Raw genomic sequence first — 15923 nt, forward strand, 5'->3', positions numbered from 1 at the left:
GATTGAAAAGTAATGAGCCTTCCCGGGCGGAGCGTCTGCCAAGCGATCAACCGAATCGGCTGGTGGGGGAAAATGATCGTTGGACCTTCCTCTTCCACTAGAAACCGGTCCCAGTTCGCTGGCAACAGCGGTGAAGTCAACATCACTCCGCGCATGAAAGCTGTTTTAAAAGTGTCTTCGAATTTTGCAGTGGCGAAAATGCAGCGATCGTTGGAGTAACGTTACTCAATCAAATTTTGCGTTAAGCTCAACAAAAGGAGTACCGAAACCATTGGGCTACTCAAGGAGACTTTCGGGGACCAAGCTCTGTCCAGTGCCCAGGTAAAACGGTGGCACAAGTCATTCAAGGAAGGCCGGGAGGACGTCGAAGACGAACAGCGATCTGGAAGGACTTCGACGACGCAAACAGACGAAGATGTGAACCGGGCATCGTCCACAAGGAGTTTGTACCTCCAGGAAGCACTGTAAACGCGGCATTTTACAAAGAAGTGCTCCTTCGGCTGAAAAACCGAGTCGCCCGGGTTCGGCCCGATCTCGTCAACAATTGGACCCTTCATCACGTTTCCTGCAGTGGAAGGACCGCTACCGTGGTGTATTGGCGCTCAAGGGTCCTATTTTGAAGAATATTAGTGGTATAAGCCAAAAGGTTTAATAAAACTGCTTAAAAAAATAAGGCTCATTACTTTTCAATCAAACCCTGTATACCGTAACACACACGCCGCAACAAAAACTACAATAAATATCTTCTTGGATAGTCAGCCGATCATCAAATCAGTGGAGACACTTATACTAAGATCAAAGGTTGCTCAGGAATGCTTGGCAGCTCTAAATGATATTAGCACCGTCTTCAAGGTTAGTCTTATATGGATTCCGAGACACAGAAATATTGAAGGAAATTGCACCACCGATGAGCTACCCAGAAAGGGTAATGGCAACTTGCAAATGAAGCATAAAAAATAATATCCCCCAAGAGGCCGATAGGTCGTAGAGAGAAGAAAATACTTGTGTTACAACCAGGCTGATTTGGCCGCAAATAGATAAGAAAAGGTTAAGAGAATTGCTAAACCTCTCAAGAGAAAACATGTCGGCATTCGTGGCTTGTGTTACCGATCATTGGCTGTTAGATAGGAACTCTTCTAGGCAAGGAGTATTTTCTCATTAATACTGCGCGTATTGTAGGAACGAGGAAGAGGAAAAGGAAAATAGAGTAGAACACTTCCTCTGAACACGCTTTTGACTATCTTACGAAACTATCCGGTGTTGGGATGAAACCTATTCTACGCTTCATAAGAGCGTCTAAATGGTTCCATGAGAAATAAATATTGAGGTTCCCGTGGTACCACATCGGACCTGCATGGCCTAAGTGAGTTGGCTACCCTAAGCCGACTGCCACAAAAACCTACGTAGCCTAACCTGAGTTTTATTGGAATCAAAATTTTTGTAAAAATTCGAATTGGAAAGTTCGAAATTTCGATGCAATTTTTTTTGAATCTTTTTCTAATTTTTTAATTTCAAAACTTTAAGTTGCATAGTTTTTGTTGTAGTATGAAATAAAATGTTATAAAAAAAATGTAATCTATACTAATATTATAAAGAGGAAAACTTTGTTTGTTTGTTTGTTTGTAACGAATAGGCTCAAAAACTACTGGACCGATTTTAAAAATTCTTTCACCATTCGAAAACTACATTATCCAAGAGTAACACGGATTACATTTTATTTTGGAAAAAAATAGGGTTCCGTAAGATATTTGGATTTTTCCGACACAAACTGAAAAAAATCTTATATATAAAATAAAGTCAACTTTTTGTGTGTGTTCGCTAACCGGCCGTGTCTGCACCGAATTAAACCAAACTTACACACATTGTTAAGAAGGTATTGAAGATGGTTTCCGTATAGTTTGGATACCTATTGGTGGATAGGGCTCGAGATATAGGTCAAAACGTGGACCCGGGTAACCTTCGGATGTGTATGTACAATATGGGTATCAAATTGAAGCTGTTGATGAATGCTTTAGTACAGAGTATTTTTCATGCCGCTCCGTGACTGGGGTCTCGAGATATAGGTCAAAACGTGGACCCGGGTAACCTTTGGTTGTGTATGTACAATATGGGTATCAAATGAAAGCTGTTGATAAGTGCTTTAATACGGGGTAATTTTCATACCTATTGATGACTAGGGTCTGGAAATATATGCCAAAACGTGGACCCGCCTTGTCTTTGCACCGAATTAAACCAAACTTATGCACATTGTTAAGTAAGTATTGAAAATGGGTTTCGTAAAGTTTGGTTGTAATTCGGAGCAGTGGCAACGGGTACAGCGTTCTTTTGAGCCAGCCATAATGTCGCTTACTTTTTTAACTCTTGCGGCGGAACTGAACTGTCAAATTGACAGTGTGAGTTACAATGTGTCAATATTTCTTTCTGATTTGGATGCCATAAGGAAAAAACGTAAGTGCAACATGTAAAAATTGTTTGTGAATTTTTTTGGAGTGGATTTTGGAACAGTGAATAATTTCTTACGAAATTTGAGAATTTAATGTGAAATCCGAATGAAATTATGCGTTCGTGGAAAAAACAATTTTTTTCGTTTTTTTGTTTTTTTTTGAAAAATATAAATGGATAATGGTTAAAAAAGCTCCAATGCTTAATAAAACATATAAATTGAAACGAAAAATTCATGGTTGACCATAGAAAAACAAAAAATATTGTTTATGCCAAAGCGCTTGAATAAAGAATAAATAATATGAAAACCATATATTTTCTGTTCTAAACCATATCTATTCTATTTTAGTGTGCCCAGCGAAGGGGGCCGGGTTTGCTAGTTAGAAATAAACAGATAGTAAAAGCTTTACAATACGTCCCGCTGCTATTATTGTGACCACAAGTGCTTGTACATAAAGGCATACACACATACGCGTATGCATACGCATGCCAAGAAAACAATTACATTTTCAACGATCTGTCGGTTCAGTTCGTCGACGTCAAAACCATAAATTTCTCATATATACATGCATATGCACACGTACATGGATTGCAATGAAATATTTGATGGCCTCCCATTCATTAGAAAATAAAATTTTAGTTGATCGACAATTAGCATTAGGACATACATACATACATACATACATACATACATACATATGTAACTTAAAAATAGCTTAAAGAAATTTGAGAATCGGTATCTAAGTAAGTATTATCCATATTTCTTGAATCATCTACTTGATAAAGAGCAGCTACTCTCATAGACATCCTTCAAGCAACATATGTATGTATGCAAAGTCCCCTCAGTTTTTAAGCGGCGTCACATTCGATTGTCATCCATTCGTAGGGAATGCTTTTAAAACTTTAATCAAAAAGAATTAAGTTATACAAAAAAGTTTCTAGGAGTCAAACTTCTTAACCACTTCACGCTCGGGTCTATTTCACAAAAATTTAACCGAAATCATCATTTTTTTATTATTGTGTTGTATTTAAAAAATAACAAATGAGAAGTAGCGATGCGCTATCACGTTCGTTCATGTGTCGTATGCAATACAAACACGTCGAAACCTGCGAACTGCACTCGGGTTGGTGCGTTAGACCAGGGAATGATAATGAGCATGAATGAGCGTAACGACTTTAACATTCTCTGTTAATGATGTTACTAAATATTCTCATGTTAATGAACATTAGCATTCTCTAGTTGGAGCAGTGGCGTAACTAGGGTATGGCAAGCACGGCATGTGGCATGGGCACCACTCAAGGGGAGGCACAAAGGGACATCTCAACATTGTATATTCTATGTACATACATATATTCAATGGCGATTTTGAACTTCAGTTTTAAATAAAGATACAAGAAGTCAGGATAGTCGACTCTGTAATCTGGATACACGCCAGAGAGAAAAACTATAACGTATACTGTCCGCACCCCTCTACGCTGTTTAAAGTCAAAGGCAGTTTAGCTGTTGACTGCCGGTGACTCGAAAAACCTCGAACAGCGTGGAGGGGCGCGAGCGCGACGGAGAAAGCAGTATGTGCGATCGAGAGAAAACACCGAGGTGGGCAGCACATTTTACGTCTTTGCATGCAGCTAACTAGCCACGTCACGGCACTTCGGTGTAAACATAACCTTCGCTCAATGTCTTTCATCCTCTTTTTCTCAATACAGTGAAATATTGTTGAATAGTTTGATTGTTTTTGGCACATAAAGATAAAAATTGTGTAATATTGCCCATCGCAAATTTTGAAAACGCAGGCTAGCGAAATACTGATACCTGCAACCTACAGTGTACTGGCATACCTAATTTGTCGCTTATGTTTTCTGTGTGCCTCCACAAAAACGCATGCAAAACAAAAACGAACACTGCTCAAGTAGCAACTATGGGAGTAGTATGATAGTAGCACAACAGGAGTGAGAATAGCAGCACCAGCTGAAGTATACATGAATAATCTCGCAAGTAGCGCTCAGGCCGATTCTAAGTATTCTGCTACTATTTCTGCCAACTACAGAGAGTATTGAAACTGTTTTTTTACTAGAACTCTGATCTACTAGCAGTAACGAAACGTAGCTTGGAACGAAGTAAAACGATAGATCGCTCGTTTTGCGCTACCTGCTCCACTACTCATCTGTTCAAGTTCAGAGTAGTAGCGAGAGTAAAAATGGAAACTAGGAAGTAGCGGAGTAATTTCAATCGATAAAAATATATTATATTTCGAGCTCTAATTTCGATTAGCAATAAAAGCGATACTGTCTGTTCGATGCACATGCGAGGATTGCCTCTTATCAACACTACGTCTTTACAATACTAAGGGTGATGAAATCTAATTTGATATTTTTTTCGAAAAGTTTTGTATTTTGTAGCATAAACTTAGATATAACTTTTTCACTTATGAGTTTTATTTGATCTTTTTTTAGTGAGTAGAAAAATTCATCTCACCCAAAATTAAAATGAAATTAACTCGTAAAAATTTCCGTGCGATAATTTATTACGATTTTCGACGTGGATTAACGAGACAGGGGTGACTTGATTAACTTACTTCGACTTTTGACGTTGAAGCACTACAATTAGCCACTGTTAAACGCTTGTACAACGAGTTTCAACGTGGCCGTCGAGCCCTGCAGGAGGAATTTCGTGAATGGTTGCTATTATTTTTAAATAGAATAATTAGAAATACAATAAAGCTATTTTCATTATTATTTTGCCGATTTTTTCATTATTGGGCGGAAAACATAAAAGATATCCTTCACAAATCCACTTTTAACTAAATTGGCTCTTTGCTTAGATTTCTTGTCTTGGCTAAATCGAATATTTTTGGTTTTGTCGATTCCGTTCAGGTATTTTTGATGTTAAAGAAAATGTCGATAATGTTGAAATGACGAAAATATCGATAAAATCACAAAAATAATTGAAATTGCCCGAAGTTTTAGTAGTCGTAGCATCGTCCAGGAGCTAAAGATCGGCTATAAAATGCTTCTTTCAAACTATTTGCCCAGGATTAAAAATAAAAATAATGGATTTCTTTCTCTCCAAACTAATATTTCAAATTATTTCATACTTTTAGTTTTCTCTGAAAAATGATTGTACATTGCGTTTGAGCTCAGAAAAGAATCCCCATGCGCACGAAGCAGCAAACCATTTATCCTCCGTTTTAATTTTCAAAAGGCCATAATTCTAGCGACTAAAGCACGATTTTGCACAGATTTCAAAGGAGTGATCTTTAACAGACCGTTACTCAGCTCTGAGCGAATTTGACAGACAAACTGAGATTGTCTTGGTAATATACGAAAAAAAATCAACCAATTACACCCCGTTGCCGTCTGAACAATGACTGATTGGACGAGTGTGATAATATGTGTGAAATGATTGTACAGAATTTGGCTGGCAATAGAATAGTATTAGTAATATACAAAAACAAATCAACACAACCTTCACTCATGTTGCTTCGTTGCTGTCTGAGCACCGACTGACTGGATGAGGGAATACATATGAAATGATCGTGTAGAATTCAGCTACCGAATCCACAAGTGACGTGGCAGCCAAAGTTCCCCTCACAGTTTTCTTTTTCACCATAGCTAAATCGCAAACCTGGTAATCTATGATCCTTGTTAAAGCACCAATCTGCCTTTTTGAGCCACATTTACGACAATCCACCATTTGCTGAACTCACACTCTCTTATTTTACTTCATCATGGGTCCTACTCAAGGATAATAGATACCAAGTTTGCTAGTTAGGTATGGTGAACAAAAATGTTGAGGGGAACTTTGAATTCTACGTCATTCGTTTTGTATTTCTCTAAGCTAAAGCTAAATTTTGGGAAACACTAAACGAATTATCGTCGGCATATCTGACAAATTCGCTCAGAGCCGAATAACAGTCTGCTGAGTAGTACACCTCTAAAAATATTTTCACCATGGGTCCTACTAATCACGCAGTAAATTCACCACGATTACAAAATTACCATGTTTTATGAAATGCTCGTTTATGACACATCTCGAACTGAGATTTTCAAAAACAAAATAATCACAAATTTTTGAAATTTAATTTTCTCTTTTTCTTTTCCTTTTAGAAAACTTCAAAAGTACGGTGACGTTTTTAAAAACGTCTCGCTATAAAAAGTTCACAATCTATTTTTTATCGATTTGCAATATTTGCCAAATAAAAATCCATACCAAACGTATATTTGTTTAAAGTTCTACCGTTTCTACATTCATGACGTGTGACTGGTGCCCTAAGAAATGTACACAACAATTTCCAGCGTGTTTCCAGCGACATCCCGGTACCACATACAAAAGGAATCCCGGAAACATCCATGAACTACATTTACTGGCACAACGCATTAAGCCACAATATTACGATGGCATCGAATTGGACTATGCACATCGGCTTGCAGCTAACAAAATTATCACTGCCAATTGGGTGTGGAGCCATACGCGTCCCTCGGGCTTTCGCTTCGGCGGCACTTACTCCCTACGACTATACGAAGATTTTCTAGTATGTTAAAAGTGCGAAATTATATTTCACATTTTCAAGAGATAACCTGCTATTCCATTTGTTGTTTTTGTGTTCCAAAGCAAACGCCCACTATCAAGGCCGATATCAATCCGACAACACTGGCTTCAAATTTTAGCATTGTTTTTTACCCACACAGCGCACTGCGTCTAGAGGCTGCCATGCAACGTGCTGCCGAAAATGTGCCCCTGCAAACGCAAACCACCATCGAACTAACACGGCCGTCGACCACACTCACCTGCAACATGTACAACATCCGTTCGCATACCGGGCGCAGTACCATATCGGCGATGCACTCAATAACCAATGCGTGGGCGTTGGGTGCAGAGTTACTGGTTGAGTGGATGGATCCGCGTTCGATAACGGCCGAAACGGCGCTCGCTGCACGCTACTCAAAACATAATTATCAAATAGCGGCATCTGCATCGCGGCAGGGCATTGACATCAGCTATTGGCAGCGGATACACGAGCGCATTCAGATGGCGACTATGTTGGCGTGGCAAAGCAAGACAGAGAAGACCATCGCTACCATTTGCTATCAGTGGGATTTTGACGATGCTGTGGTGCGCAGCATGGTCAACTCTGATCTATCGGTGGGCTTTCAATACTATCGGTAGATATAGCGGTTCGATTGGAAACCTCAAAATGTGATTAATTAATTTTTTTTTTCAGTTCGCTACCGCATATTCCATGTGGCATGGGTTTGAGTGCACTCATTAGTTTAATGACTAATCGTTTTGCCTTTGGCCTCAAATTTGTACTCGATCCCAGTGGGCAACGCCGTGGGGACTAATGCAACCATGTGAGAAAAAGCTGTACAACAGATGATGTGTGAATTTTGAAAATGTATGCAGTTGATAAAAATTTTGCATCGCGAATTTTCTAAATATTCATTAAATTTCAACACGTAGTTTCTTTTTTTTACGTTTTGCTAGTAGAGGCACGGGTCAAACGGAGCAAATTGTTCCCCACTTCACGAATCGGTGAACTCAATAACCCATTAACTACGTAGTGGACCCGTGACATTCCTTCAATCCCCTTCGAATAGATGTTGATGGGCTTAGAGAGGAATTCCAAAAGATTTGTAATGTTACAGCTCATAATTCTATGTGAAACGCTGCTGCTTCAATAGGATCTCCTCCTCCTATTTGTGGCGTGCGTCTTAACATTGCTCCACAAATGGAGGGACCTACAGTTTTAAGCCGACTCCGAACGGCAGATATTTCTTATGAATAGCTTTTTCTTAACAGAACTACACCCAGAGGCTTGCCATTGCCTGCCGAGGGGTGGCCGCTAATACAAAAACTTTGATTTTGGTATTTCATACAAGCAGACTCAAACCTACGCACTTGCGAATAGTAGTCACGCACCAACCTATTCGGCTTTGATGGCCGGCACTGAAAATCCTTTTTTTTTCCTTGTTTCACTCCACTGGGGAGCATAGGGCCTCGACAAGACTCTGTCTTGCTTTGGTTTCGTAAATCTATTTTGCTTTTCTGGCAGGGTAGGTGACGAATCGAGCGGATTGATTTCATTTCCTTAGAATTTCTGTAACTTTGTCTCATCGAAAGACGAACTTATCAATAAAGTATTCCCAAACATCATTAATAACTACAAAAATTATGAATGGTTGAGTAAGTGAGCAATTTTAGCGACTAAGAATAAAGATGTAGTTGACCTATATTAAACTACATAATTCAAAATGATATCATTGGAACAATGCATTCATTCAAATCCATTGACTGTGTAACAAATGAAGATGAAGCCACCAACTATCCAATTGAATTTTTTGACTCCTTGGATGTCCCTGGCTTACCACCGCACAATTCACGCCCAAAAGTTGGCTCCGTAGTAATCATGCTTCGAAACATAAGTCCACCAAAACTTTGCAACGGTACGCGTTTGGTGGTAAATAAATTGATGAACAATGTGATTTACGCGACGATACTCAAAGGAAAATTCGAAGGTGAAGAAGTTCTCATTCCGAGGATCCCGATGATCCCAACCGATCTTCCGTTTGAGTTTAAAAGACTTCAATTTCCAATCCGTCTTGCATTCGCTATAACCATTAACAAATCACAAGGCCAATTCTTGTAAGTTTGTGGTCTGAATCTAGAAAATCAATGTTCCTCAATTATTATATATGTGGCATGTTCACGGGTCGGAAAACCATCTGCGTTATTTGTTCTTGCACCTGATAATAAAACAAGAAATGTCATGTATCACAAGGTGCTTAACTGAAGAGTGCAATCTATTAAAGCTTCATTGAAATACTTGATTAATAAAAAAATTAACTTAATAAAATTAAAGTTAGCCGGGTCAGCTAGTAAATAAATAAATGAATAATTACTCACAACTTTGCAATAAGTCAAGCTGCTATTATTGTGACCACAGGTGTACATACATATGTTTGTACTCGTATGTAGATAAGTGGCATACTAACAGACAGTATGTCGACGCTCATTCCAACGCTGTTCTGCCGGTTGTTAAGCAGTTGGGTGCTGTTTGTTGTTGCTCATGAGAATATTGTGCAAATTTAATGAATTGTTTACAGTGGTTTTTTATTGCTCCATGATATCATTTCTTTGCGTTAGGAAATTCATTTCTACACTGGTACACATATTTGCACGTGCACACTAACACTGCTGGACGAAAGTTTCCGGTATTACATCATACGACTTAATGGAAAAATGTTCTGAAAAGGAATGAAGTACGCAAAGTACTTTTTTTGTAAAATCCAGAAAATGGTCCATATCAAATGCGATATTAAATTTAACTAAGCAAATTTCAAAATAGGGAATTCAATATGGAATGCGGTTTTGAACTGGACCATGGCATTTCGGCACAATGTTGCCGGATTCACAGTATTAATTTTAAATAACAGTTTTGTAGACAAGCTCACACTTTTATTTTTAAATTTTTTTCTCTCCCTTGTTCACTCCTCTCGGAAGCATAGGGCTTCGTCAAGGCACAGCCTTGCATTGGTTTCGTTAATCTATTTGATTTCTGACAGGGTAGGTGATTAGCCGGCCGCTACTGGTCCTAAGTGGTGGAAATGCCCACCTGCCGTTGCTTAGGAACAACGCCTTCTTACTACTTCGAGCGCCATCTGTGTTTCACATTTTTCTACAGAAGGATCGCACAAATGGTTGAGGACTTCGCTTAATTGGGTGTTCTTGCGCTATTACCGCGGTTACCCGCTTCGTATTGCTGGCGCCACTGATGCAATGTGTAACTGTTTGTTTTTGCTTGTTTTAGCAGCCACAATGCAAATAATGCGTTGACTATTGTGCGGGAGTAAGGATGGAAAGGATAAGTTTTTGGGTTTGAAGAATGCAATTTTTTTTTTTAGTTTTAGAAACAGGGAAAGTGGGTAAATTTGGAACAGTGCGAGTACCGTTATTTACATGAGATTCGAGCCCACAACCTCTGGGATGGCAGGCTAGTGCACTTAAGCTAGACTACCGAGGCCGATTACCCCTAAAAACGACAAATCCGAAAATAGTTTAGTAAGAAGTTTTTAATTTTTTTATTAAGGTTTTTATGGTATTACCAAAGAGCGGAGAAAGTAGAACTTGGGTTGCCATTCTTACCAATAATTTTTATTATTACTAATAATTCTTTACAATTCCAATCATCATTAATTAAAACTTAATCATCATCACTGTCATCAGAAATATCCTCCTCATTATCTGTATTGCTATTCTCATCACTATCATCAGCATCAGTTTGTGAGAAGCCGCCAAAATGTCATCCCTACTCAGTAGACTGATGGCAAAAATAGGTAAACCAATCCAACGGAAATGGGAAAAAATAATGGCAACCACGCTCTCCGCTCTCTTATACGGAGCTGAACTGTAGGCAAATGCGCTAAAGGCAAACCACCCGTGTAAGCTCCTAGCATCGGTAAAAGGAACGGCAGCTCTGAGAGTTGTGGCTGCTTATCTCACAGTATCAGGGCCAGATGTGATAAGCGGTTTAATACCGATAGATTTACTAGCTATTCAGAGGAAAAAGTTGTGGGCATTAAAGAACAAGAGGAGGGAAGAAGGAGTAAGCAAACACGCGGCAGATGGACGGTCAAGCTAATAAAAGACCTCACTACAGCAGGAACTTCGGTGAAGTCAATTTTTATACAATCTCAATACTTTCAGGACACGGGTATTTCCAGAAATACCTGTTCAAAATAGGGAAACGCGAACAACACACAAGCATATACGGTGACGCAGCCGAAGATGATGCTAATCAACCTTTTTCCAATGCATATACTCGTATTATGAACAAGAACGTCGAACACTGGGGAACGTTCCACTGACAATATAATCGACCAGATGATAAGCAGCGAGAAAACGTGGAAAATCATAAGTGGTTTCGAGAAATCAGTGGTTTTTTAGTCTCGGGAGACAGGTTTGATGATGCATTAGGCCTTTTAAACTCCTCATTCGCAAAAACAAGCCACGAAAAAAATATAATATAGTAGAACCATTCTCTAGTTAATAAATATTCCCAATTTTTGCTTGTAGACACTCGTTAACACCATAAAATTATCTATCACCCAAAAAACGAGCGAGCAAACTGGCAGGTTGATGTAAGAGCTCTACCACTAGTTGCGAGATAAAGCAACAAAAGTTGTGCTGTATGAACGCGGCTTAGTAAAAATTGCTTAATATCAGAGTTGGCAGCATTAGGTTAAGTTAGGTTAAATGGCTGCCCTTGATTGGGGCACATTTGGACAAATATTCAAAATTCGTCCGATGTGATGCCATACAGGGAAAAGGAGAAAAGAGAAGGGAAGGAAGAAGGAGCCTTGGAATTAGATGATGAACAAGCACTTACGACGACGCCGATTTACGTTCGAGATGAGCCGCATGAAGCTACTGATGAACTTCACCAGATGTATAATATTTAAATCCGCTATATCCGAAGGGGTAACGGAAAAATGAGAACCCAGATGCGAGACCTTGGCCAGATGAGAGCAGGGCAGCTGAGAAGATGTCGAGATTATTCCACCTCGTCCTCCAGACAGCTTCTGCAGAACGGACTTGAGGTAATCCCAAGACTCACCGCATGGACACCTAACGGACAATGCCCGGAAAGATACCCACCAAACTCGAGAGTTGGGGCCTTGTTAGCCTTGGAAGTTCCCTCGAGTGTCCCCGATCTGCCCGTGGCCTGAAGAATCTCGCGACCTTGTACGTTTGCGCACTAGCTCAGCGCTCGCTGAGTTGACTCGAGATCCATCTTTCCAGTCGTAGACCACAAGTTCTTAAGGGAACGCCAATTCAAGTTGGCAGCATTAAATATAGTGAGTTTACCAGTTTTACGAGATATAACTAAACTCGCTAGTGACAAATCTTGCTCGATAACTTTGTTGTTGCTTTTGCATGCAAATTTTTCGTCAAGCGAACAGAGCTCAAACCTAGCGGGCATAGATGTGTCGAATCGAAGACAACTAGCATTGCTTTTCAAAGTAATGAAAGCATGCAAAATATAATAAAAAAATATCCCTACTTATACTTGGAGGCACTGGCGTAAGCATATCTCTTGTAAGCTAAGAGGCTATAAACAAAATCGCTTGAACATCGCTAAACAATTCTTGCTTTCACATAGAAATTTTTCGCGTGGCGAGCAGCGAAATTCTCTAGCGAGTAAATCGAAAACACCAATTATGGAAAATAGATGACATGACCCATCCAACGAAGCTGCTGGATCTTTATTCGCTGCACTATGTCTATGGTGTCGTTCAAATCACTACTGCTAAACAAAAGTTCTAGTCCAAAGATAAGATCTAGCAATAATTAAAAGCAACCTTAAAACAGGAATACTTAAGGATAATCAGAATTTTAAAAGGATGTGGTACATCTATGTTCAAAATAATAGCACCACTAAATATTATAATAATAATAATAATAGACAGCCTTTGTTGGGTGTTTAGCCGAACTCCTCCTCCTCCTATTTGTGGTGTATCACCAAGTGGAGGGACCTACAAATTCATGCCGCTTTTTCACGGCAGAAATACACTCGGAGGTTTGCCTTTGGCTGCCGAGGAGCGACGACTATTAGAAAAAACTTTTTCTATCAAATGGTGTTTCATACCTGAGATTGCTAAACGGAACAGCTGCAACTCATTCGTGCGTTTTTTAAGGTGGTTTTAAAATTAATAAAAAAGATGTTTAAAGTATTTATTAATCAATAATAATATATGTTCCTTCATTATTTACAATGTCTTCCAAACGTTAAGGAAAATTTTTAATTCCCTGCTCAAAAACTTTTTTGTCTTTGGAGCCAAAATACGCTTCGATATCCCTTTTTATAGCTTCTTTTGAGGAGTAGTTCTTGTTACTCATATGGGATTGAAGTCCACGGAAAAGGTGATAATCACAAGGTGCAATATCCAGAGAGTATGGTGGATGCGGCACTAGCTCCCATTCGAGCTCGTTCAGCTTGCCTAAAGTTTGCCTTGCGGTATGAGGTCTTGCGTTGTCGTGGTGAAGCAAAACTTTGCGTCTATTCACTAAAGACGCTCGATTTTTGTTAAGTGCCTCATTCAGGTTTGATAGCTGATGGGAATAATAATCAGTAGTTATCGTCTGGTTTGGTTCAGTTTTGTTTAGTTCATAATAAACAATACCGGCCATATCGCACCAAATAGAAGGGAGAATCTTCTTGGGGTGAAGGCCATCTCTAGGGGTCGGTTCTGGTGTTTCATTTTCATCTAACTATTGGCGTTTGCGAACAGGATTATGGTAAAGGACCCATTTTTCATCACCAGTAACGATACGGTTCAAAAAACTTTCATTTTCAAGCCGTTGCAGCAGCTGAGAACACACATTCACTCTCTGCTGAAGGTTGGCGAGGGAAACCTTTCTGTACCTGAAACTGAACCAGGTGACTGTGACCTGTTCCATGCGATGAATTTAACCTCTGAGCTATCATATCGACTGTCAAATTTGGCTCAGCTTCAACGAGTTTGAGCAAGGCGTCGGAGTTAAAGACTTCAGGACGACCAGCGCGCGGGCCATCCCCCTCGTCACAGTTACCACTTCGGAATTTTGAATACAAAATATATATCAAAGAAAATATAAGTAGTTCCGTTATATTCTGCGAATAATTTTTTGTATGCAAAAATGGTAAAAAAATGAAATTATGGGTAAAATACGCCCGAACTTATGGACTGACCTGATAATACCATGACAAAAAATTATACAATTTTTTAACTCGGTACAAAGTAAAAAAATTGCTTACAAATTTCAAACTTTTCAGGCTGAATTTTTTGAAAATGTCTGGATTTATAATTTTGTGGCCAGTTATTGTGTCAGTTTAAAGTGACTAAAAGTTTGCTTTGATTTTTTTATAATTTTTATTTGTTGATGGTATTTTTTGTATTTTCCTCCATATAACAAATGTTCGAAATTGCATTTCCACGACTCAATGCCTTATGATCGAAGTAACCATGAGTAACATATAGGGTTATTCAATAGGTGCGCTTCAACTTTTTTCCGATAGGGAGGGCGAACGACGCAATATTTTTTATTTTTCGCTTGTCATTTGTAAACTTCATTAGTATACATTTCATCATGGAACGCTACACACTTGAGCAACGATTGCAAATCGTGCAAATTTTTTATGAAAATAATCGTTCTGTTGCTGCTACTTTAAGAGCATTACGGCCATTTTACGGTCCATTTAACAAGCCGTCCCGTTTTGGGGTTATGTGAAGTCATTGGTCTACAGTACCAAGCCGGCGACGATTTGTGAGCTCAGAGCCAATATTGAACGCGAAATTGCTGGAATTTCGGGCGATTTATGCAAAAGAGTGGTCGAAAATTGGGTTCAACGATTGGACTTCGTAAAACGTGCACGCGGTGGTCATGCAAAAGAAATCGAATTTCATACTTAAATGACTAGTTAAAATTGCTATATATTTTTTTACCTTATCAAGGAAAAAAAGCAAAACAGTTGATGTCTTATTTTCGTTTCTTGTTTGTAGTTGCTGCTTGCTTAGGAAACTTAAGATCTTACTAAGAAGTAATTTTTCCAATTGTGTGTGCTTTATGCCACCAAAATCCATATATCCTTCCAATAAAATTCCACCCTATCTTAACGAAATTTTTTTATTTTTTTTTTCAAAATCGCCATAAAATATCGCAACATCAGTAAACATCCGCTTTTTCAAATGACCAATTCTCAGTAATGAAAAGTACCAACTGGAGCGTAAAGTACTGCAATTCATCCAATGCCAGCTGCTAAAGCTGCTAATCTCTTCGAATTCCGACGCCATCAACACTACTACACTCCTTCACTTTACAATCGCTATCTCAATCATCAAGGATGCAATAATGGCGGGAAGATGCCTACGCATATAATTTTAAATGAGCGCTGAACCTTCACCTATTTCTATCAGGTCTGGTTCAACAGGGCATAACAAATCTCATAGAAAGAAAAGCTCACGAGGTGCATTAAAAAGGCGAGTGAAGCGTAAAGAAACCCTTTCTTAGAAAAGTCGCATTGATGTGGCATATGCAAACACCTACTTATGTACTTATATAAAATACTTACATACATTTGTATATGCAATCTCGTGAAAAGCGAGAACATAAAAGGTTTTAGATGGATGCTAAACTGACTTGGTCAAAATGTGTGTTCTGATGGGTGAAACAGTGCATAGCATGTAGATCGATATGTTTTTATGCTTATGCACACATACATATGAAGTATATGCTCGTACATACGCACACATGCATAGTAAATATTCCCTAACACCATGGCGCTTCTATTACATTAGCTATCAATCGCATTTTGAATGCTGTCAATCTATTAAAAAGAAATTTAAGCTCATTACTTTTATATTATTTGGTACAACAACAAAATATAAAAAGGAGCAATCAAAGATGCAACAAATGTATTTATGTTTGTGTACTAGGGATGGTA

General features: G+C 38.9%; 2 protein-coding genes across 16 annotated transcripts in view; one reads left to right on the forward strand and one right to left on the reverse strand.

Moving 5' to 3' along the window:
* Window positions 1-15923, reverse strand: part of LOC128855610 (uncharacterized) — a 99850-nt gene that overhangs the window by 17896 nt on the left and 66031 nt on the right. The window lies entirely within an intron of this gene.
* On the forward strand, window positions 6529-7893 carry LOC128855612 (mitochondrial import receptor subunit TOM40 homolog 1). Its single transcript, XM_054090658.1, has 3 exons — window positions 6529-6974; window positions 7055-7605; window positions 7665-7893. The coding sequence occupies exons 1-3, from the start codon at window positions 6693-6695 to the stop codon at window positions 7783-7785; spliced, it is 954 nt and encodes a 317-aa protein (XP_053946633.1). The 5' UTR covers window positions 6529-6692; the 3' UTR covers window positions 7786-7893.

The sequence above is a fragment of the Anastrepha ludens genome, chromosome 2 (genome assembly GCF_028408465.1).
Source record: "Anastrepha ludens isolate Willacy chromosome 2, idAnaLude1.1, whole genome shotgun sequence".
Classification (NCBI taxonomy): domain Eukaryota; kingdom Metazoa; phylum Arthropoda; class Insecta; order Diptera; family Tephritidae; genus Anastrepha; species Anastrepha ludens.

What these genes read in the sequence shown, in the direction of transcription:
- LOC128855612 (XM_054090658.1), top strand. Translation starts at nt 6,693, where the DNA reads ATGACGTGTGACTGGTGCCCTAAGAAATGTACACAACAATTTCCAGCG. An exon ending in GACTATACGAAGATTTTCTA is followed by an intron (nt 6,975 to 7,054) that starts GTATGTTAAAAG and finishes TGTGTTCCAAAG; the next exon opens with CAAACGCCCACTATCAAGGC. An exon ending in GTGGGCTTTCAATACTATCG is followed by an intron (nt 7,606 to 7,664) that starts GTAGATATAGCG and finishes TTTTTTTTTCAG; the next exon opens with TTCGCTACCGCATATTCCAT.